The following is a 24,891-nucleotide window of genomic DNA, read 5'->3' as shown; positions in this document are numbered from 1 at the left end:
CACTGTGGCCGCTGCTCGAGGCACTGCTCCTGCCGGCTGCGAAGGCCTCTCTTCCACTATCGTGCCAGCTCTGCAGTCCACAGCACTCTCCAGCCATGAGAGTCCACCCAGGGAGCTGCAGTTCACAGGGAGGAGTGCCACAGTCCTTTTCTTTCATGCTTTTCAGCAAAGCAACAAACTCATTTCCTCTCTCGTAATAAATATGGCAAACAATGGCACACAGATCCAGCAACCATGGCCTTGCTAATGCTGAGATGTCAAAATGCCTATTTAGCAAAAACTGCCCCAAGTCATCACTTTAAAAGATCTTTTAAAGATAAATCTGTGTGTGTGTGTGTTTGTGTACTGGGGTGTCATGGCATCCATATGGAGATCTGAGGACACTGGTAGTGTTCTCTCTTACGATGTGAGTTTGGGGAATAGAACTCTCGTCCGGTATGGTGGCTCATGCCTTTAATCCCAGCACTCAGGAAGCAAAGATATGCAGATCACTGTGGGTTCAAGGCCAGCCTGGTCTACAAAGTGAGTTCCAGGACAGCCAGGGCTACACAGTGAAACCCTGTCCTGAAAAACCAAAAAGGAAAAAAAGTGTCAATTGTGGCTTGTTTCTGAGGACAAAGGGAATCATTGCCGGCAATCGGGGATCAGAAGGAACCCTGCCGTGCACACCGGAAGTAGAATTACTAATCTGGGTTGTTTCTTATGTGCACAGGAAGTACATGTCAATGTCTGTGTGTACTCACATGTGTGCCCACGTTCAGACAAGCATTCCCAAGTTTCGAGAGCCCCGGGGGGGGGGAACAGCCAGCAAAAGCAGCACCCATCCGGCTGCAGAGCGCTGGCTCTGTCATCCTCACTCCACAGGCAGCGGCCAACCTGGGCTACATGTCAAGGCCACGGCCACCCTAAATTTCATAGCAAGATGTTGTCTCAAAAGTGTCAAGGGCGGGACTCGTGAGGGCCTGGGTTTGATTCTCGAACACTGCAAATCAACCATCCAACCACCCACCCACCCCCAACAACCAACCAACCAACCAACCAACCAACCAAAACCACATGACAAAACAGCTTGGATGGGGCAGTGGCTTGGGAGGTGCAGATTAGACCTTTAATGTCAAGGTTGTCCTGCGCAATATGGACAGAGACAAGATCAGGACACACATTACTGTCCTCACCACAGAGAAACCTGAATATCTTGTCAGAAAACAAAATCCCTAAGCAAAAGGGGTGCATGTGTGAAGGACATGGGATCCAGCTTGAACGTAATCCTACTATCTGAGACCAGCCTAATTCCTGAAAAAATAATGATGGCCAGATTGTAAGCCATTCGATGAAAAATGAAGCACATGTCTGTAAGTTAAGGTGAGCTAGGCCTGGTAGCTTAAGCCTGGGTTTTCAGCACTCTAGGGCAGGGAGATTGCCATGAGTCCCAGGTCAGTCTGGGATTGATACTCTCATCTTAAAATATACACATACATACATGTTCTTATCTTAAAACAAAGAAAGAAATTAACTTTTTACAGAGGAAGTCTGCCAAATCCTGTCTCAGACACATGGGCAGTCATGCAAGCTGAACCCCTTGGTGAGGCTGCAGCATCGCTTCAGTGATGCCCTACCTCAGAGTGTCCAGGTCAAGACATCGAAGGGCACAGCAGGTGTGATGGGAGCCTGCAGGCCTGCCTGTGTGCTCTGGCTGTCTAACATGGCTGGCACAGTGGTAAGGCGTGAGTGCAGTTGGGGTCTGGTGGCAGACAGCAGTTAAGGGTCCACAGAGAACACACAAAAGGACAGGGCCACACAGCTGGGAGGTCGGCAGCCACCTCCCCCGCAACTCAGGCTAAGATGTGATGTCCCTGTCATCTGGAGCAAGGCTCACCCTGGCTTTGTTATTTGTAATGACATTGATTTTTTTTTTTTTAATGAAACAGCCTAAAATAATGGTTTTTAATAATTAAAAGTGTGATTTCCTTTTCACTTTCACCTGCTGCACAACTCAAAGTCCAGCTAAGGCAACAAGAGACAGTGGTGTTGAGGACAGACGTCAACCTTGGCTCCAAGCGGTAGTTCTTGAACTGCAGAGATCAGTGCTGCTTTACATACACGACTGTAAATGTGTGTCTTAGCTATATGATCACGAGGAATTTTAGAGTCAGTGAATAAATGTGTCTTCTAGGTTAGACCATTTACACTTTTTAAAAAGTTTGGCTAGACAAGTAAAAAGTAAGAACTGAGTTGACACAGCAGCAAGAAGTCTCCCGCTCTCACGGCCAGCTTCACCATGGGGCCAGAGAGATGGCTCAGCAGGTAAAAGCACTGGCCGCTCCTCCAGGGGACCTCAGTGCAATTCCCAGCTCACAACCACCTCGAACTCCAGTTCCAGGGAATCCAGCACTCTCACACAAACATCCATGCAGGCAAAACAGCAATGCATGTAAAATAAAAATTAAAATCATAATTGGATAACTTACAGCTGACAAAGTTTGACAAACACAAGCTTCAATTTCTCAATGTGACAGTTCTTTAGGTTGTCCTGGCTCTGGTTACAGTGCACTTTCCAGGAACACCAGCCTGCAGTCTGCCTGCAGCGTGCTCCTGGCACAGTGGTCAGAACCAGACCTCATGGTCCACGGGTGCAGCTGCCCCACCATACTCATTTTTCTCCGGTGACGAAGAGGTGGACATTCTTCGGAGACTGCAGCATCTGCGCCGCTCGCTCCGCGCCGACCACAGCCGCCAGCCTCTGGGCATCGTACTTGGAATAGAGCACAGTGCAGGTCCACGTGGCCTCCTCGCCTCTGCTGGTGGCTTTCAGCATGTTACAGACTTCGCTGTAGAAGTGAGGGTATGTTGGCAGTTCGTAGAAGATCAGGTTCCTGATGCCTTTTATTGTGTACCTGTGAGGAAGGAGGGGCATGAAGGAGCAGCAGAAGCCATGCCAGCAACTGCTTCATAGGCACATGGCTCACTACATTCCTACATGCTGGGGTGAAAAGAAGAGCACAAATCACGGGAGAAAATTACTCTAGAGCTAGAGCCTTTACCTTTGTGACAATGTAACTGAATTCCTAATGCTGAGTCTAAGAAAATGATAACAGAAATTTCTATTTATTAAAAAATATTTTTGGAGACAGGATTTCGCTAGGTAGTCCTTGCTGACCTAGAACTCTCCAGTAGACCAGGCTGGTCTGAAACTCACAGGGAACTAATTACCTGCCTCTACCTCCTCCTGAGTGCTGGGATTAAAGACTGCACTACAATGCCTGGCCTAATTTTCAAATTTCTCTCTCTTCTCTATCAAGCCATCCATCCATCTACCTATCTGTCATAGGACACAATCTCATTATAGAGCCCTGGTTGGCCTGGAATTTATGGTGGAGACCAGGCTGGCCTCAACTTACAGAGATCTACCTGCCTCCCAAGTGCTGGTATGAACCACAATATCTAACCTTTTTAAAACCATTTGATAAATTACAATTATTGACTTTAGCCCTCTGTGTGTGTGTATGTGTGTGCGCACGCACACACGTGTGTGTATACCACAGCACGCATGCAGAGAGCAAAGGACAACTTGTGGGAGTCATTTCTCTTTTCTCCATGGGGAACCCAGACATCTTTACTAGCTGGACCATCTTACTGGCTCCGTGTTCTTTAGAGACAAGCTGGACTCAAACTCATGAGACCAAGACCGGCCAAGGACTCAACAATCCACCTGCCTCAGCCTCCCAGGACGTTGGAGTTACAGCTTGTGTCACCGCAGCTGCAGAGATTTCTACTTCCTGAGCCTGATCTGCATGAGCTGAAGTAAAACAGTGCGCAGGACTAGAAAGCATCAGAGGAGGCTGATGGCTGTGGAGGTGAGGATGTGCCATTGAGGCTGGTAACCTGAGCTCCACCCGAGTTAAATTCCTGGAATCCACAGCCAGAGGAGGGCTGACTCCCTGAAGACACCCTCTGACCTCCACCCATGCACAAACACGCGTGTGCGCACGTGCGCGCGCACACACACACACACACACACACACACACACACACACACACACACACAAAATAAGGATTAAAAAAAAAATCTGCCAAAAAAGTAAACACTGTGCTTGACAATTTAATCAGGTAAAAAGGGGATGAGGTCAGACCCAGGGCATTGACGGCAACAACAGTAACAGCACCTGCTGGTCCTTTCTCATCTCTGTGGACAGAGATCTCCCAGGTTCACCCACCTTACAAGATCCTGCTGACGCTGCATTCAGCATCGTCAAAGCAGAGCACAAATGTCCACCTCAACCCAGCAGCATGGTGGATGCAGGGCGCGAACTGCAGGGACTCCCTGAACAGCTGGAGTCAAGGTCACATGGCTCCCCTGAGGGAGCCAGCCGCAGGCCGCTGACAAGGCTCTGACTCTCCTGTTAGAGAGTCTAGTACACAGATGGTGCTGCTCACAACAGGAGCTTTGTCTCATCCACAGTTCCGCCTTCCTCTGACCTCACAGCACATCCTGGTCTCTCTGGAGACCCCCATGATACCATTCATTACTAAAAACAAGGCACTTATGTTAGCGTGTGTGAGTGCCTGCACATGTACTATGGGTGTCAGAAGTCAGAGGAGGGCACTAGATCCCCTGGAACTGACATTACAGAAGGTTGTGGCCACAACGTGGATGTTGGGAATCAAATCCCAGTGCTCTTACAACGCTGAGTTGTCTTGCCAGCTCCGTCCCCCACTGAAGAACTTAAGCAAACAGCCCGAGGTTGATATGAAGACAAACAGTATGCCAGGTGTGTGACGCACATCTGTGATGTTAGCACGTGGGAGGCGAAGGTAGGAGGATCAGAAGAACATTATCCTCAGCTAAGCAGAGAGCCTGAAGCCAGCCTGTGCTACAGGAGCCTGTCTTAATACAAAAACAACCCCACAAAACACCACCACCAACATTGACTTCCACTTCACCAGTGATTGCTGGTGCTCAACTTGGTCACATGAAATGATGCACTATTCACATACAACCTACGTGCTTCTGTCCTGAGAGATCAGGGCACTGAGAAAACCCATCAGCACCTCAGACACCAGTAGAGGTATGCCCTCTACCTGCTACAGGAATTTGAGTCCTGTGTAGATGGAAGGTTGCTATGGCAATTATGAAATCCAAGACTGAAACAGCCCCCTACACTACTGGCCAGCAGACACGGTGCGAATGAACAAGAGACGAGGCTGCACTGATAAAAAACACCTATAGGCAGCTTATTCTAACGGTAGCCAAAGTGATGCACACTGGTCATCTGCAAAGACTCTGTCTGTCCCTCATCACCAACTTCAGCAGCACCGAGCTCAGACCCAGCATAAGACTTATCAATAACTCTCAAGAATTCTAAAGCTGGGTGATGATGGCGCACACCTTTAATCCCAGCGCTGGGGAGGCAGAGGCAACTGGACCTGAGCTCAAGGCCAGTCTGGAATAGAGTAAACTTTAGGATAGCCAGGACTACACAGAGAAACCCTGTTTAGGGGTGGGAGACAAGAAACCACCAACAAAAGAATTCTAATATACATTCAAGTTTGGGAGCTACCTGCCCAAATAATAAACAATCAGATAATCTAGATTATGGGATATAATTATAGAAAACATGATATGACCCTTTAAAACATGTCAAGTCATGAAAGAGAACAAAAGCAAGAGAACACTGTAGATCCATTCTTTCACAACTGGCATTCTGAGCCAGGCCACACGAGCGTGGGTGAGGTGTCCTATACACTAAAAGGGCCTAGCATTATTCCCGCTCCAAACACACTAGGATGAACATACTGTGTGGCAAGCAAAAACATCCTGACAGAGAAGTGTCCTGGGGAACAAGTGCCATGGTTGAGACTAAGCTAAAGAAAGCGACGAATGCAATGTATCCTGGACTGGGAAACAGCATGGGAGAGCTGCTCCAGGCCACACATTAGCAATGGCATTGCAGTGACACTCAGTGCTAGGACACAGATGTTGTGGCCACATGGAAGAACGCTGTGTTAGATGTGTGCTGCATACACTTCACTCAGGTGAGGGCGTGAAGCGTCTCTCAGCTTTCTTTTCTTTAGGAGAGAAGGCTGGCTCTCAGGCTGGCCTTGCAATGGAGAGGGATGACAACTCTGAGCCCTCACAACTGACTCTTGATGGTTCCGGCAGAAAACAAGAGTGAATGCAGAGACACAGATATGCACAAATGCCGTATGTGTGCCCGTGGCTGGGGAGCTCAGAAACAGGGGCAGCAGATCCTGTTTATTAAGATCCTGTCATTTTCTTCTGAAATGAAATCTTTCTTTCCCTAGACATCTAGGGCAAAGAAGGATGTATGGAGAGCTATCCGTTAAACACACCCCCACAATCTACGCAGCTAAACAGCGAGCCCTTACCATGCTTGTACTCTGCTTCATGATCTGCACATAAAGGCCTAGAGGGGAATGCCCTGTTGCATGTAGTGTGCCTGTAAGTGTGTTATTTCAAAAAGACCAGTAACAGGCTCAGACACACACCTACTCTCAGATTTCTCAGGTAAAAAAAGAAAAACACATTAAAATGTTGATAGTTTAATTTTTAAAAGTTAGTTACTGTATTTGTGGCACCCACGCAGAAGCCAGAGAGCAAGTCGAGAGTATTGTCTCTTTCCACTGTGGGGGTCCTGGGTGCTGAACTGAACTGATCAGAAGGGTGCCTTTCCATGCTGGGCCAACTCACTGGCTCAGGTGTTTTTTTCTTTAATTTTTCCCCCTACAACAGAATCTCACATAAAATAAGCTGGCCTCAAATTCATAATGTAGCCACGGCTGGCCTTGAACTCTGGATCCTCTCAGCTGTGCAAGGACTCAATATGACTAGCAAATCACAGTATTTATATGAGGTAGGAGATCACAGGCGACTGTTTTCTTTTTAACTTAAATTTCCAAGTTCTGTACATGTAATAAATACCCTCAGAATTGGAAAACCAAAGAAAAGTCAAAGAAGCATGGTCACGTTTTTAATAAAAAAAAAAAAAAAAAAAAAAAAAAAGTCAGTTTTAACTAGCTCATCAGAGTCTAGGAATGTCACAGAAACAGCAAGCCTGAGCCTGTTGAGAAGCAGCTTGTGGAGTTCTCCATTTTGGCCGCCTTTCCTGCACTGCTTCATCAGCCTACCTCCCTTGTGAATGTTCCAAGGCTTCAAATAAGCCTAATCCTGACAGGACCTAAAGCCCAGGACATGCCATGTGTCTGCTTTCCTTGCCAACTGATAATGGCTATCCCATAGCTGCAATTCCAAAACTGCTGTGTGGTACAAACACCAAACTCAGGGCTTCTAAAACCTGGACTCACACAAGTGCATGAAGGGCCCTGCCCCGCCCCAGCATCCATTCTGAGTCTAGTTTACAATTTGTCCTTATCTTGGAACATGCCCAATGCAGCAATGTGCAGCAACAGTACTACAGATCCGCCATGGCCACACCCCCACCTAGCTCCAAGACGCCTTCATCCTACTGTTTTCTCGATCCTCTCCTCAACACTGTCAGCCATCCCGCTGGAAACTACTATAGGCAGAGACAGCCTAGCAACCTAAGGCACCTCAATCCTGTAACACTCAGCATGCAAAGAGCCCCACGCAGGGCACCAATTGTAGCAGTTCTTTGCTACTTTGTGAGTTCTTTTCCCACTCTTTACCCATCCCACTTCCACGGAAGAGATCCCTGAATCATATTTCTTTCCCAACAGTCCCTCCCAGTTTCCAGCCCAGCCCCTTCAAGTACCCTCCCATCATTCCTCCCTCTGTTCCTCAATAGTCTGCTTGGTCTCCTCCCAATTTTCCCAATCCTACCAGCTCCAAATCTAACAGCCGTTCTAGCCTATCTGCTCAGTGGCTTCTCCTGGCTCAACTGCCTCCCAACAGTCTCTTCTCCACCAGCTGCCTTCTCACTCAATCTCCCTTTCTCAGCCTCAGCTGGCTTGTTTACATCCTCTCCTGTTCCCAGAAATCCAAGAGACAACCAACACTTAAAGTCTAAGGGCTAAAAATCCTTACAGGGTCAGCTGACTGGCAACAAGGATCCTTTAAAGCAGACTACACCCTCGCCTTGAAATGCTGCTAAGGTCCTTAAAAACAGTGCCTGGCAGTTTAATTTGAAATGGCTACAATCACATTGAAAAAAAATTTCCAGCCATATAGATGGCTTGCTTCCATTTGCTGGATGATAGAACGCTAAGAACTTCCATGAGTATGACTCCACCATCAACGGAAACAACTCTCTAGAACACAGCCAACAGTGAGGCCAACAGCAGGCGCTCATGAGCCCTGGCGCCAAGAATGGAGCTGGGAACAGACAGCCCCATGTTTCAGCAATTTGCATGTAATGCATTTCAGACATTTCGGACAACACTAGGTAAAACATTTAAAAAGTCGTCATGCCTAGTCTGCTCAGCCCAGGCAGGCTGCTAGGATTCCTCTCTCACCATCCAGGGAAACACAGTACACCTGGGGAACAGCATCCCGCTGCCAGCATAAACGAAAAGGCCCACAGTCACGGCGCATAGCTGAATGCCCGTCAAAGCTTGGAGGGCTTCTGGCTCCCGGGCCTGGCAGATCCTTATTGATCTATATTGCGACAGGTAAATAAAGCACAATACCAGCCGGGGTGGTGATGTGCACTGTAACCTCAGCAAGTAGGAGGTAGACTCAGGGAGATCAGGAGTTTCAGGCCAGCCTTGGCTAGAGTTTGAAAGTTTCCTGGGTTAAATAAAACCTTGTCTCAACAAAAGGAAATGATAACAACAACAACAACAGAATACAAACAGAAAAGTCAACCCCCCCCATAAGAAACCGGAAAGAAGGACTTGGACACACTCTCCATCTCTGTAGTAAAGCATCGGAAAGGTCTGCATCTGGCAGCAGAGGCCTGATGGGGACCTGGGGACACTGCAGCTGTCTCAGAAACGAGGAGTTGGGTCTCTCCTCCTACCATGTGGGTCCTGGGAATTGAGCCCATCTAGCAGGTCCAGAAGCTATAATTAACTAAGAGGCAAATTAGGATTTAAAAAGAAATAGCAAAAAGGCTAGGCAGGGTGTTTTGTTAGTGACATGCCAGTAAATCTAAGCACACACTCAAACAATAAGAATACTCCACCTTGAGCCTTCAGTCTTTGCTGCTGCCACCATCAAGTGGTCCAGAGCCCACGGTGAGTTCTCTACCCGAGCGTGACCTCTCAGGAGTGCTGCCCTGTGTTAGCCTCTCCCGCCCCAGGCTCATCTGTGTGGGCCCTGTCCACCCTGCACTGGTTCTGAGGCCTTTGGAGCACAGCTGCACTCCAGGCCACACAGCTTGGCTGTACCCTTCCTGCCAATGCCCACTCCAGGAAGTAACCAACACCAACCCCAATGCGGAGTCTAGCACTATCGATCCCTGTGGCTTTTCCACAGCAGCAGAGGCAAGGGGGGCCTATCCGGGCCCTCAGGGGCGGAGCCTGTGCTGTTTACCTTTTGTAGAAGTGGAAGCGTTCTGTGAGGAGCAGAAACTGCTTTTCTCCTTGGAGAAAGAAGTGTCTCGCCCTAGAGACCCCAGACTTCTGTGTGTACTCGCAGATGTGTGTGAAGTTCAGCTCTTCCTTCTTGAAGTAGTTTCGGAGACGCACAAAGTCAAAGTAGGAGGGGACATAGATGAGCGTGTGGGACATGATGGCATCCCGGTACTGAGGCAGAATCTTGTTGGTGAAAAAGTGAAACCTGATTAGGAAAGCCAAGGACAGGGTTAACAGTCTAACAGTCTAGAACTCACAAGAGGCAGCATCAGTGCCGGCCAGCAAGCCACAGCCCAAGAGATCCCCCGAGGCCAGCGACTGCCTTCTTTTCAAAGACTATAACCTGACAACCACGAAGAAAACGAGGCGCTCACAGTTAAGTGTGAAGGCAGACGTGGTGCCACATACACCCCTCATTCACTCAGCAACAAACAAGCCTGCCTGCAGCATGTGCCGAGCACAAAAGGCCCACAGAGGGCAAATGTGGAGAGGATTAGACACCAGCTCTTCTCTGAAAGGCTTACAGTTAAGTGGAATGGCATGGAGCATTTCCCAGGCCACAGCAGCACGCCGTGACTTTGCAGTGTCTCTATCAAGGGGTCAGGAGCCCTGGCTTCACTCCCAGCCTTGCCTCTAGCTCTGAGACTGAGGCCACACCCCCTTTTCTCCCAGGCTTGACTCCATCTTTGTCAGGCAGGGCTGAACTTAGTTTGGGACCTAGTGTAGTAATCAGCAGTGTCCAAGGCAGCTCTCTCAACGAGGCCCTGCGGTGTGGGCTTACCTGGCATCGATCGCTGACGCTAGGTCCTGGACTTCCGCCCTCTGGAAGACGTGAGGTAGCTGCACCAACACATGACTGATGGAGCCTATCATTGGGACATTCCTCACGGCCACCTGCCGGGAGGCAAGAACTTTAGGAGCCGGCATCCCTTGCTCATCACGTCCATGAACTCCTGTACTCCTTGAGGCAACCCAGTGCGTGCCGAGGACACGAGGCTCACCTGGCCTTGCGCATTGACACAGTGCTTGTTGAACACGGAGTTGATCTGCGCATCCTGCAGGGCACCGAAGAGCAGCGTCTGGCGGTAGAACCTGGACCAGTTATTGAGGCTCCACATGCGCACTCGAGAGAAGTCCACCCCATGAGAGTCCAAGGGCAGCAGGTTCATGTGCTTCATCAAATGCTTGGAGCAAAACACCACCGCCGTTAGTGTCTATGAGCACGTGTGTTGGGCACCCATGAGCACTTATAACTCATCCTTCCCTTAACCCCACCTTCCAAGTGACAGCAGACAAATCAGGCTCAAATGGTGGCCCGTCAAGGTCAGCTCAACACTCCAGAGAGAATAGAAGCACAAACCAGCTATGCCCTGGCCCTTCAAAATAAGAAGGCAGGCTAGCTACCGGAGCATTCCTATAAAAGGAGTTTCTAAAATTAGGCACGGAGGGGCACTCCTGAAACCCCAGCACCAGGAGGATTTGAGGCCAGGCTGGGCTACATAAAAAGTCTGAGATCAGCTTAGGTTGCAGAGTGAGACTGGCTTAAAGACCATAAGAACTACTGAAGGGACAAGTGGCCGGGGGGAGGAGACAGCAGATAGGGCGAACGTGGCAAAGTACAATACACATGCATGAAATGGTCACAGGAAACATGTTACTTTATACTCTAGCAGAGAAAACTGAGTAACAAAAACAGAAAGTGACTCATATAAGGGTCTTGTGAAATGCAAACCGGTCACTTTTGGGGCTGCTGTCCCAGACCTGGACAAAAAGTGAAGCCACATGGAAAACAGAATCTTTGTCCTTCAATGACTGGATCTCAAACCATCAATGACAGGGGTGCCTTAGTGACAGACTCTGGCCTACCATGCCAGACCCTGTGTTCAGTTCCCAGCATAGCAAAGAACAGAAAACTAAACAATTCCAGCACTATTGGTCAACAGGTATGATACTCGCTCTTCCTCAATGTACTGAGCACGGATGCTGTCCCTTAAAAGGAGAAACCCAGCATTACCAAGACATGTTCCCAGTTCTGCATCAGGTAAATGTCAGCCTGGTCAATGATGAGAAGCTCAACAGAAGACAGAAAGTCAAAATCTCTCTTCTTTTCTCCTTCAGCACCAATGATGGTCCTCAAGCCCAGTGGGGAGGCGATGAGGATGTCGGAGGAGTAAAAAGGGGCATAGAGACGGATGCTCCTCTGAAGTATCGCCACGCCTAGAAAACACCATTTGTCACCTCCCAAGACAGCCTTGAGTGCTTGCTGTGTCCTAGGCTAGACTTCTACTCCCCAGCTTCTTAACCACATCAGTCAGGCTGCAAGTACTCAGTAAATGGTTTGTAACCGAGGCCCAAGAACTTAAACTTATAAAGGTAAGAAGGGAGCTGAGTGAGAGAAGCACCAACATGAAAACTGGGTGGTGTCTTCAGTTAGGTGGGCACTCTACAAACAGGTTAAGGTGTAGACCCAGCCTTACGCGTACACAGCTACATTTTCCCAGCCTCCTCAGGGTGACCCCATCCAGCACCTATGACTCCCAACTCTCTGAAAAGCCCTGACAGTGCCTGACGATGCGCACCCGTTGCCGCCAAACCACGTCCACAGTAATGCACAAGGCCTTCCTACATGGTCTTGGAAGCTCCACCCATCAGCCAACGCAAGCCTCCTGTGTCTGGCAAGCAAGGTCTCAAGAGCACAGTTTTGCTAGAAGGCTGAGTCAGGGACCTCTGCAGCTTTCCCACGGACCACCACCTTGATGGGAGGCGTACCAATCCTGAAGTGGTCATCAATATTGCCCACGAACACCGCTTCATAATCCTCAGGCCTCTTCAGGTTGGGAGGTCTCTCCTCAGGATCAGAGCCATACTCCCCCTGAAACCTCTTTTTGTTGCTCACAATGATTTTCTTCTTGCTGTCTCCCTCAAGGAGGCTGATGAAAAGCTGGACCACCCTAAGGGCAGCTTCCCGGAAGGGCACTACTATAAGTACCTGTGGGAGGCAACGGCAGGTCAGAGATGAGTATCTGTACAAAAGACCTGGCTCAGTACCAGAAGTCAAGTGTCTCCTGGACCTACACAAAAACATCCCGTGAACTTTAGTCTCTATGGAGACATTTCTCCACAGAGAAATTGGGAAATACCTTTCAGTATAAGGCAATGTCTGTAGCAGCAACTCAAGGGCAGAGATATATAGGGTCTGTGAGGGCAAAGTAGGACCCACTCGAACAAATGCACAGTACAGTACTTTGAATGAGAATAATCCCATTCAGCTCCTATGTTTGAATGCTTGGGCCCCACTAGGTAGAACTGTTTGGCAAGGATTAGTAGGAGGCGTGGCCTTGTTGGAGCAGTGTCACTGAGGGTGGGCTTTGAGGATTCAAGACTCCTGGCATTCTGCATGTGCCTCTCTCAGGCTTACTTGTGGATCAAGCTTTCAACTGTTTCTGCGGCCATCCTTATTCTGTCCTCACGTATTCTACCCCTCTGAAACTGTAAGCCCAGTTACTGCTTTCTTTTATGTTGCCTTGGTCATGTTTTGTCACACCAGTAGAAAAGTAAGAAACAGTAAGAAAAAAATACAGAAAAGCATTAAAAACATTATTATTATTATTTTTTAGCATATTCTCTAGGAGTTTCTGAAACCAGTGATGACATACTTCTGAACTGGAAAAGCAGGATTCAACTTTCCAAGCCTCTTAAAAATGCTTACAGATGGTACCTAAGGGAACATTCCATGATGTAGAGCACTTGCTACCCCTGCAAAGGACCAGAGTTTGGTTCCAGCATTCACATGATGGCCCACAACCATCCTAACTCAATTCCAGGGACTCTAAGACACTCGCCTGACTTCCACAGGCACTAAGGCCTGCATGCGGTGCATATACATACATGCTGGCAGAACAGTCATAGACGTAAAAGTAAATAAATCTAAAACTAAAAGCAACTCAATGGTGTGACCCTAGCCAAACCCTGAGACTGCAATCCTAGCCCTGATTCTCCTGCAGAGTACACAAGAGCAATAGACAGCCTCAAGTGTCAGGCCCATCCCTAAGGAACTTGCTCTACACGGCAGACAAATTACTAATCTGTAGTGATTACTAATTGGTAGTGACACTAATTAAGTGGCCACATTTTGTCCCTCATTAACAAACAAGGTATCAGACTGAAAACACCCATAGGAGCCACATCAAGGTTCACACCCTGGAGGCTGGAGAGATAAACTCAGAAAGCTGTCCTTCCAAAGGTCCAGAGTTCAATTCCCAGCAACCACATGGTGGCTCACAACCATCTATAATGAGATCTGGGGCCTTCTCCTGGTATACAGGCACACAGGCAGGCAGAACACTGTATAAATAATGAATCTAAAAAAAAAAAAAAAAGCTTCATACCCTAGAATCCTGCTGAGCTCAACAGAAGTCTGGAAATGAGCTTCTGCAAGAAGACGGGGTGCAAGTACGAGAACAAGGCCTGGCTCCTCAGGATTGTGACAAATTCGACAGATTAAGTCTATTTCCTTTGCTACGAGAGCCTCAACTCTGCCAGAGGTCAGACTAGGGGGCACAAGCAAACACAACCAATGCAGGAGCAGCAGGGGCATTACGGCAGAAACGGGTCTTCGGTTTGAAGGTGGATGTGTGTGTGGCTTGGTGGAGAGCCTAATTCTAGTCAATTTCTCTTCCTCTTTCTCCTGTTCTCTTCAGCAGGTCCTTCTGTGAATCTGGGTCCATGGCTGTCACATACAGGGACACCAGGAAGAGAGCACTGGCAATGGGGTGCTTATGTGCTTGGGGTTCACCTGAGAGCAGCTAAAGCCCCTTGCACTGTCTGGCACTGCCTGGCTCACTTGACTGCTCATCTGAGGATTTACCAACCAGTCAGCTCTGACACAGTCAGCACTCGGCAGCACCTCACTGACCCCCTGACAGCAAGGCTCACCTTAGGCCTGGTGAGCCCTTGGTCCCTGAAGTCATCATCTTCACCCAGCCCAAGCTTCTGGCTTCGGCGCCTACTGTTGTTAGCCAGCACTTGGGCATTGGCTTTGAGGACGTGGTTGATGGCATGCAGACAGTACACATGGCGGACCTCTTCTCCATTCTTCAGGGCAGTCCTCTCAGGGTAGAACAGGTCCCGGTAGGAATTCATGATTAAGAACAGCTCTTTCTGGAGTGGGGTAAAGGGACTATTTGATTTTTGAGGAGCAGAGAGGAACTGGCTATTGGTCTTTGTCCAGGTGGATTCTAGAGGCTTCTGAAGATGAAGTGACTGCAGTCCAATGTCCTTTGGAGGCTTAAATGTCTCCATCGTTTGGAACTTTGATGAAAAGACAAGCTGTCCCAGGACGGGCCACTAGGGCAGACAGATCAAGACTGAGGTTAGAAATGAGTAACAAGCCTGGACCCTCACACAGCACCTAACGGCTCACAGGTCACCCACGCCCTGCTGCACAGCTGTAACACAGTCAGTGTGGGGAATGCTGAACCGCACGGAGGCGAAAGGGTCCACACACTGGCCGCACCAGCGGGGTGCAGCTTGGGGCCTGACTTCATGTTTGAGCATGACTCTAGTGTTTCTGCACTGTTCTGAGGAACATGTCTGAGGAGTCAGATTCCTCTAGAACTGGTCAAATAACTTCAGCAGTGTGGTGTGTCACAAGGTGTGACATGAAAGGGCTCAGTCATGTCTTGGAATTGATCATCTTCTCCCTTTCTTCCTCCAACTGTTTTAGAGACATACATCACAGAACTTCAGGGGATGCTACTTTGTGAAATACAAGTTTAGAATGTTTTCACTGTGACTAAAATTAGTCACATCAGAAATAAAAGAATGAGCCACAGGTAGCCGGGCAGCCTGGTGCCTCTCAGGAAGCTGTGCAGAACGAAGCAGCTCATCTCAAAAGGTCCAGCTACTGAACTGAACCGACAAGCTCCCACAAACAGAAAGGAGCTCAGAAGACATGGGGTTAGGTATGAGGAAAGGACATGGATGTGGCAAAAAGCAGTAACGGGGCCAGGTACTCAGAGGCAGAGGCAGACAGCTCTCTTGTGATTTTGAGGCCAGCCAGAGGTACACAGTGGACCCTGTCTGTGAGACCACATAGTGCTGGCATGTTCCTAGTAGAAACAGGATCCTCCAAGACAGAACCTGGGTCTAGGGATGCAACGCCACAGTAGACAGAGTACTCAGCCCAGCACGCTTGAGTTCCAAGCAGCCATAAATGGCATCTACGTCCATTTTCTGGTTGTGATACTGTACTGTACCTACTCTGTTACATGCTACCATGGGAAAATACGCAAAAGGTACAAGAAGCATCGCGTGTGTCCACAATAAAGGCTGGGACAGACAACTAGACCACGTATGGTATCACACCTACAATCCCAACACTTGGGATTTGTGTCAAAAGGAAACTCACTGTGGATAACTAACATGTCAATAAACCATAGCCCAGTTTCTGTGGGGCTTTCCCCTGGGCCTGGAAAACCAAGCAGCACTTACCTTCACTTGCTGGGTAGTAGGAGGGCTGGCTGCAGCAACCTGAATTTCCTTTTCTTTCAGTTCTCTGTTGACATGCTGCTGGAAGGGATCTAGATCAGGACAGGGTTATGAGCACAGTGAGCAAACGGCTTGGTCTCCTGAGAGCGGCGGACTCATCTCTTGCCTCTGTTGACACCGACTGACATGATGATCTTCCAGTGTGGACTCATCCTTCTTTCTAACCCCATTCCCCACCCTCCAGCACCTAAGCCTGTCTGACAAGATGACCCTCCAAATGTACACACCGATCGCATGACACTTCAGGCTAAAGCTCAGGCCTTGACCTGCACCTGAACACACCTCTGACGCAGCCCTAAACTCTGCTTCTGACCTTCCCTTTGCACACGCCCTCTCACCACACTCTTCCCGCGCAGCACAGAAAGTGCTTCACAGGCAGTTCCTGTGCCAGGCACAGCACTGGCTCTAGGCAGACGCTAGAGCTGGTTCCTTGTGGACAGTCACACTCCTTAGTCTCTACCATGCCTCACCCATCCAAACACGTCACCGCATGCTCCTGTCTTATCTGGTGGATGGCAAGATTCCTGAGAGCAGGCCCATACCTGTACAACAAGACATATCTCAGTGTTCACCTGAGCTAGCAAAGGATACAAATGTTGTCCCTGTACTCAGGTGACCTCAGCCCCCTGTGTCCCTGCACTCAGGTGACCTCAGCCCTTGCTCTGTGCTCTCTCACTGAGAAGCAGCAAAGTGAAGTAAGTTGCTCAAGGATCCAAATGACAGGCAAGTGCAGTAAATGCCCAGGACAACAGTGAGCAACACTACAGGGCCAGGCCCATCTATCTGCACAACACATAGGCCGAGCTTCAGGACAGCCGGCTCCCTGCTTCCAGCCAGGCTCCTACACTGTCACTGTTCAGAACGTGGTTTCTGCTGAGACGCCACAAATTCTACCTGTCCTGCTCCTCCCATGTAACAGCCAGCAGACCCAACTAGGCCAAACAAGGACTTGGCTTCCTCCATGCTGCAGCCCAAGTGCAGAAAGCCGGAACAGGTAGGAACGGAAGGACAGCAGCTTGGCCTGCCCACCCAGGCGGACCAACAGTGCGGACACCCATGCCCAGCTGCTGCCCACCCAGGCAGACCGACAGTGCGGACACCCATGCCCAGCTGCTGCCGTTTGGTCACGGGCTTAGCTGTAGCACAGTGTGGCTTGGGGCTCCTCCTAGTAAGAACAACACTCAGATGGGCCATGCCTGAGACTCACAAATCTGAAAAAGTTCTCTTCCCACGGGGAGGAGTGGGTGAGGGAGAGAAGCGCGCTTTCTCCCTTTGTTTCTGTCTGTCAGGCGACAAAGTCATCCTCAGACTCTAACTCTGGAGACCTGAGGCCTGGGGACTTGGCCCCCAACTTCTGCCCTTCAGTCCCTTCTCCTCCGGCTAGCCAGCCCTCCCTCTACACTAAGTACTAAACAGCACACACACCGGGGAACTACCTACCCCAGCCCCCCATGTGGGCTCTACCTAGCTGGCTCCCTCAGTCAGGAGACTAAGCAGGAATCGAGCTCAGCCCACCACGAGAGGGTTGGAGCCACAGGAGCCACCGTCACCTTGGGATGTTCTCTGAGAATAAGTGTCTCCACTCTCCTCTTCCAGAAAGTTGGTTTCCAGGCTGAACAGTGACTCGTGTTTGGCATCTGTGAACTCCTCAGACGATCTCTGTAATGTATCAGATGACTCTTTCCCATCTTTTCCTTGTGAGTTGTCAAGAAGGGACGAATCTGAAATATTAAAAAAAATATTTTGTAAAATTTATGGGGCCTGGTTGGACTCCTGGGTTGTAGGCCAGCCTGGTCAACAGCAATTTCTGGACAGCCAAGCCTACAGGGTGAAACCATTTCAAAAATAAATAAATAATTTACTCAGAGTTAAATGTTGACAAAATAAAAGTGATGCTCATTGCTATTATTTACATCTTCATTTTTGGGTTTTCAGGGCAGGATTTCTCTATGTTGTCCTGGCTGTCCTGGAGCTTACTTTCTAGAACAGGCTGGCCTTGAATTCACAGAGATCTGCCTACCAATATCTCTGTAGTGCTGGCATTAAAGGTGTGCACTGTCACACACACACACACACACACACACACACACACACACACACACACCATTACTTTTAAATAAAAATCAGGTAATTCAGAGGAAGTGACCTTCCAGAATTAAGCCTGATTATGGACCTGAGTGATGAAGTAAATTCTGTACCACTGGGCTTTCAAGACTGATGGTGTGCTTGAACTTTACTTGGGATATTATTAGATTAAATTTATGTTCCAAATGGTGGACTTCTATCCAGGAGTCAAGAGGCTTTTATTTTTTGAGGCAGGGTCTTCTGTAGTTTAGGCTCTTTGTTAACCCACTATCAGCTCAGGACGGATGACCCTGAACTTCTGACTCCCCTGTCTCTATCTCCTACGTGTTAGAGTTGCGACTATCCTCCATCTTTGCCTGGTGTATGTAGGTCTGGGCATGGAACCCAGAGCTCTGCAGGGCAGGTAGACACTACCAGCTGGGCTATATCCTGGCCTTAGTGTGGTGGGCCTCCTACCATTTGTAGAAGGCTTGGGGAAACAAGGGAGGCAGTTCTGTCCTGAGAGGGAAACGTCCAGCAATCTGCCTTTGAATCCAGTTGTAACAGTGCTTCCTCTTGGAGCTCTAAAGGCAATCCTGCCTGGCTGCTTTTAGACTTGAAGCTTGCAGCCCATTGGGTATATATTGCTGAGCCTTTACAATCACATGAGCCAATTCCTTAAAATTTCTATCATAATTAGGAGTTACTCTGGAGAAGTCTAGAACTTACTCTAAAATAGTGCACCAAGATACACATGAAAGACAGTCACAGCAGCCTCAACTGCGGTAAGAAACAACATGGAACAAATGAAACCTCTTTCACAGGCGTATTCAATACTGAGTGTTATATATCCAAGAAGCTAATGTGAACCCAAAGTTATGTTACAGAGAAAAAAGATTCAAGCAGAGGACAGAACTCAGTTGTAGAGCACAGGTGGAAAGCACTAGGTTCAATCCCCAATACTGCAAAGTATACTGTAACAATAAAACGAAATGAAAAAAATTAAACATCTATAGTATCTTACTAAAGAAAAGAAGAAAGATGGCCTACTAATATAAGAAAGCATGCACAGTACAGCACACTTGCAATCCCAGCACATGGGTGGGGGGAGGAGGATGACGAAGCAGGAAGACTGTCAGGGTTGGAGACCAGCATGGGCCACACTGGTTCAAGGCTGGGTTTACAGAATGAGAGTTGGTCTCAAAAGGCTGAGTGTTTGACCATGTTTGCACAGATTCTATAATGGGCACAGCTAATCCACAGTGACCAAAATCAGGTCGCTGTGGGCAAAGGATAACAGTTTCTGGAGGTGATAGACAGTATATATTTGTCAAAGCTCAAACTGCAAATAAGAATTAGGTACTTTTTTTTCATTATTATTAGTATTGTGAGTGAATCTGGCTCTTCCATATTTATGTGGGTCGTAGGACTCTAACCAAGTTGTCATGCTTTCACAGTAGGAGCATATACCCAAAGAGCTGTCACATCAGCCCACACTGGAGTTATTCTATCTGCATAAAGAAAATACTCTAATGAAGCTGATTAAAAAAAAAAAAAAAAGAAGGCAATTAAGCCAGGCATGGTGGCACACACCTATATTCTCAAAGCAGAAATAGAATTGAGTTCAAGGCCGGCCTGGGCTGCACCTTGACTCAAAAGACACTAAGGACTAGGAAAAAGCTCAACCCAATATACACCAGGTCCTAAGTGTGATTCCCCAGCACAGAAGAAAGATCATCTAGAATAGTAGTCCAAGGCCTGAGATGGAGTCCCTCTGGGCTCTCAATACCAGCACCTCTCAGAGTTTCCTTATGGACCCACTGAGGCAGAAACGTTTCCTCAATGGTATCTCTAGCTGTTTCATATAAACACAACAAATCTACAACATAAAATTTATGTGTATTTTTATGTCTACCTTCCATCCCACCTGGTCTCTCATTGAAGAGGAACAACCTCTTCAGTGAACTGAGCTGTCACAGTGACTAAATAATGTTCCTCTGATTAGCCAAGCAGTCTTACATTAGGCTAGAAACTCCCCAAAGAGTAAGCTAATGGTATTTTCCTGACAGAGTCCTGGGTTCCCATCAGATTCTCGAAACACAACCAGACTCAACAAAGCTGCATCTCTACTTTGGAGCCACATGCTCCCACCAGCCGACACAGCACAGAGGACAGGCCAAGCCCAAGCACTTACGCTCCTGTGTCTCAGCTGCCTCTGTGGTTTCTTCCACACTGACATCTTCACCACCATCTTCATCACTCGTTTCTGCATCACTTACAGCACTGCCATCCTCATCGTCCTCCTCCTCCTCTTCAGAAACATTCTTTAATGTAGCAAGCAGTCTGTGGTACCCTGAAATGTGCTCTTGTTCATTGTCTGATTCACTTTCAGAATGTGACGTATCTGAACTCTCTGACTAAGGAAAAAGGGGAATTTAAAAAAAAAATTAAATTGTTTCATTGTCACACTAAAAAGAAAAATGTGAGACATACATATTAATGGTATTTCCTCAGAATGAAATTCTATCCTGTGCGAGGAGATGGACAGAATGGGACATAAGTAAGACAGACTAGAGGCAAGTATGTTTTCTACTGCATGAAGAAACTAGATTTAAAGGGAGTAAGAAGGTATGAAATCAAAAGGAAAAGAATTTGGGAAGAGGAAAGGGACCAGCAGAGGCAGAAGGCAAAAGGTCAATGGGAGTAATGGTATGAAAATGATCAGGTAACTATGCCTGGAAATATCCTAATGAAACTCAGTATTTTGTACAATGAACATACACTAGTTAAAATGGAAAAACAAAAACTCAATGAGCTTTTGGGCAAATATTAGTCTCATCGTTTCAAGGAAGCCCTGCATGACATTTACATAAAACAGCTAATCAAACTACGTTAACTCACATTAGCTACACATGGAAAGAAAACTGAGTTTTCAAACAAAATTTGGGGTTATGGATTTAAATTTGTATCGCAGACTGTAATCTCAGCACTCAGGGAGGCAGAGGCAGGGGATCTCTGTGAATTTGAGGCCAGCCTGGTCTACAAATCGAGTTCAGGAGCCAAGGCTACACAGAGAAACCATGTCGAACCCCACTGGTCTATTTTACACTGTGTGAAGCCCTTCAGTGATCCAGAGCCGGTGCTCTGATGAACCTCTTCAACAATGTCTCGGGGCAGTTTCCAAACACGGCTTCTACTGTAACACGGGAATCTTTACAGTCACCTCCATCATTTAAAACGAATTAAGAAACATTACTAAAGTCACAGCTTACATCAAAAAACAGGAAAACACAGAAACGTACCAAACGCCTTTACACACAGTCTTAAAGTAACAACCCAATTCCAACTACAGTAAAGAAAAAAGCATTACCAGCTGACAAATCTGTGGCTTTGCCTCCTTTCCGGAAACCCTAAAAAGAAACAATGTTAAACGTTAGCTGCCAATTTGTAACCTAATGGTCTGCTTTAAAGGAAAAAGGCCGAATACAAAATAATAACCAGTCATTGGGGGAAAAAAATCTGCATGCACAAGAGCCAGGAGACAGATGGGCAACAAATGAGTTCAACACCGCGTGGAAAGAACAAGTCAAAAGCCGGCATTTAAACAACGCATCGGGGCTCACCCCTCGCGGGCCAGCTTATGCCTGGGCTTGGTTTTGGAAGCCCTCGGCGAGCGGGCCGGGCCTCCCGGAAGGGCCCGCCGGCCGCCGGCGCCCCGACCTGTCGTAGAACGGGTGCTCCTCGCCGAAGTCGCGGAGGTGCTTCTTCCGCTTCTTGGTCATGGTGCCGAGCAGCTGGCTGCGGCCGCGGCTCCGGCGTTTGCCCATGGCGGGGAGGTCAAGTCCGCCACCACGACACGACACGACACGACACACCGAGGCACCCAGCGCAAAGCTGGCGCACGCGGGGGCGCCCGCTTTACGGCGGAGGACGGAGCCGCCAAGCAGAGCTGCTTTACGTCCTGCCAGCACGACAGGCGCAACCCTCCGGGTCGCGACGCTGCCCCCTGCCGGAGCGCCTCGGGCGCGCAGGACTGCCTGCGCATGCGTGGCCGGAGCAGCGTCGGCTGCCCCGGCTGGTGGGCTTCCCGAGCGAGGAGTGCGGTGGCTGGCTTTGTGCTTATCTTCCACCTTGCATTTCGCTTTTCTTTTTCGGGGGTTGGGAGATGAGGTTGGTGGTGGTTTTTGTTGTTGTCGTTGTTTGCCTCCAGGGGCTGAGAACGGAACCCTTGACCTTGCGCTGGTTTTCAGCCACGCGCCCCGCCTTGGGGCGTGGAACCTCTGTCGATGTTCGCCAGCAGCCCGTGCACCCCACTTTATGGCACACTGTCCGGACGCGTCTTGGGAGTCTGCCTGAAGCGGCAGATGCGGAAACTAATGTTTAGCAAGAAAGAGAACATTTGAACTTGGGCTGTTGTACCCTAGGCACTGGGAGTGTGAGGAGGGCCTCTCCTGACATGCCTTCGTTAACAAGAGCAGAGACGTTCAATAAAATGCACCTTACATGTGTTATCACCAGAACAAGTCCAAGTGTACACTTAAAGTTGATGTGTATTAGCGAGGTAATAGCCTAAACGGACGAGGGGCGCTGCTCAGGGTTAGGATGCTTAGACCAGGTACCCGGAAAATCCTGGGGTTTGATCTTCAACATTGAGTAAAAGAAAACAAGCCCGCACAGCAAATAAACAAGCTACGCGTGGTGACTCATGCCTGTAATCTCAGTCTCCAGAGGGCTGAGGCAAGGGGATGGAGTGTTGGAGACCTTTATATAAATACCAATAAAACTGTTTTGGCATTGTGGCACACACCTTTAATCCCAGCACTTCAGAGGCAGAAGTAGGCAGATCTCTGATTTTGAGGTTTACCTACCTCTCAAAAAATTTTTACAGCTAAATAAAAATGGAAAAGTGAGGAAACAGAGGAGGTCTGTATTTCAAGGACACACGGCAATAGGTGAGACCACACAGACTTCCCTTCCAAACTAACTCAGGTTCAATGACAACAAAGTACTCGCACCAGCACAGACTCAAGGCACGACAGGAGACGAGGGAGCATGCTTCTGTCAAAAGCTGGGCTTCACTCAGGTCCGCTCCACCTGCTGTCTGCTCCAGGGTCACCTGCTACTAATACTTAGATTGGGAGCTCGATAGTGTGGAAGGAAAAGGAAAGAACAAAAAAGCAATAAAAGCCATGCAAACAGGAGAGAGAGAGAGGGAACGGGTATTGGCCAGCAGCTGGCCTGGCCAGGGAAGCCATTAATAGACATCTGTCTTCTGTCTAGCTGAGAGATAAAAGGTATAGTCCCTTAGGTAAACAAAAGGCTGTTTGCACAGTGTCCTCACAGGTTTTATGGCTCTGGTCACCGTGTAACCTGGCTCTAACCAATAAAAAGCCATACTACTTCTCTCCTTTCACTGCACCCCAGGTGCCCCACCCCCACACGTGAAGTTTCGTGTTCTTCCCTGGGAGCTCAAGCCAGAAGCTGAAGGCTGAGGTGATTCTTGTCCCTCACCTGCTCTCCAGCATGCAGATCTAGACTGTTCCCAGCTTTAGGCAAAGTCATCCTTTCTCCCCCAAGTGGTCTCAGTATTGGCTTGCTGAATGTGGGAAAACAAGCCCCTTTTTCCTTAAAATGGCGACACTCACCTTCAACAACATTGAAGAGCCAGCATCAGCATAACCCGATGGGCATTGTCTTTATGCCTCTTGTGGAAGCTGCCTGTGTACACACACACAAACACACAAGGGCACATGCTCACACACACAAAATCTTAAAAAACAAAAACCAGAACTCAACCCAAGTAGGGAGACAAAGCGGCTCGTAATGATCGAATTGCTGCAGGCCGAAAGGTGCGCAAAGGGTTAAATGATAAGGTCATTTCCGTGGTGATGGAGAGAACTGGGAGGTTCTTGGGTGAGGAGCGGCTGTGAAGATGGGTGCGCAAAGGGTTAAATGATAAAGTCATTTCCGTGGTGATGGAGGGAACTGGGAGGTTCTTGGGTGAGGAGCGGCTGTGAAGATGGGTGCAGCGGGCCTTCTCCTGGGTAACTGTGAGACCGGATGTCGCAGGCAGAGGGGGTGGGATGGACACAGGCGTCCAGGTACGTCTGCATGCTGCAGGTGTCCCGTGCTCTTCCAGAAGGGGGTTGCTGGGCAGTCAGCCAGGTGAGCCAGGGCGGGAAAGGCCTGGGTGCCTTGCCGAGGAATTTAGCTTTGGTGCCATAAAAGACAAGGAGCTCTTAAAGGTTTTCACCCCAAAGAGCCGTGTAATAGGGTCTGGACCCACCTCAGGGGTCAGGACAGTCACGGTGATATCTGGTGAGAGACCAGGCTGTCGTAGAAGATCTGCTGGCGCTTTTCCAGGTGTCGTGATTTGAGACTTGTGAACGGTGTGCCAGTAAAGGGTGAGCTGTGTCCGTGCCGCCATCTGCGGGTGGGTGCGGTTACGCACTATGGGGTGCAGAAGCACCTGGGGGTCTCACTCTCTACAGCTCTTAAAGCAGAAAATGTTCCCTTTATGTGCACAGGCTCTCCACCAACAAGCCATCTCTCAAGCGACAGTAATTACTAAAGGTTATACCACCTACCACCATCTGTGAGTGTTTGTTGAAGGTCAGGGGAGTTTATGCAAAAGGGTAAAATAGAGTCCTAGCCTAAGAGAGCTCACATTCCAGAGAGAGGAGCAGTCAGAGAAGATCTGTTAGTGAGAGGCTCAGTGGACAGAAAGCATTTGCCCTGCAAACATGAGGACCTGAGTTCGAATCC

The 24,891-nt window shown here is 48.6% G+C and overlaps 1 protein-coding gene across 3 annotated transcripts; it reads right to left on the bottom strand.

Moving 5' to 3' along the window:
• Positions 1–1,086: 1,086 nt before the first annotated feature.
• Positions 1,087–23,850, bottom strand: Utp25 (UTP25 small subunit processome component). 3 transcript variants are annotated; one of them, XM_055609215.1, is made up of 12 exons: positions 23,772–23,850; positions 21,497–21,536; positions 20,321–20,539; positions 17,613–17,783; positions 16,006–16,094; positions 14,449–14,859; positions 12,283–12,502; positions 11,528–11,730; positions 10,515–10,697; positions 10,295–10,407; positions 9,473–9,718; positions 1,087–2,894 (listed from the first exon to the last, which is right to left on the bottom strand). In XM_055609215.1, the coding sequence occupies exons 1-12, from the start codon at positions 23,781–23,783 to the stop codon at positions 2,651–2,653; spliced, it is 2,151 nt and encodes a 716-aa protein (XP_055465190.1). In that variant the 5' UTR covers positions 23,784–23,850; the 3' UTR covers positions 1,087–2,650. The 3 variants fall into 3 exon arrangements, with proteins under 3 accessions (XP_055465190.1, XP_055465189.1, XP_055465191.1); XM_055609214.1 differs by lacking the exon at positions 23,772–23,850 and adding an exon at positions 21,847–22,034 and having other exon boundaries at positions 20,321–20,543; XM_055609216.1 differs by lacking the exons at positions 1,087–2,894; positions 23,772–23,850 and adding an exon at positions 21,847–22,034 and having other exon boundaries at positions 9,501–9,696; positions 20,321–20,543.
• Between the last annotated feature and the right edge of the window lie 1,041 nt (positions 23,851–24,891).

The sequence above is a fragment of the Psammomys obesus genome, unplaced genomic scaffold, assembly GCF_907164565.1.
Source record: "Psammomys obesus unplaced genomic scaffold, mPsaObe1.curated_primary_1811, whole genome shotgun sequence".
NCBI lineage: Eukaryota > Metazoa > Chordata > Mammalia > Rodentia > Muridae > Psammomys > Psammomys obesus.
Note: the sequence above shows the minus strand (reverse complement) of the source record. Positions and strands in the feature narration are given on the sequence as shown.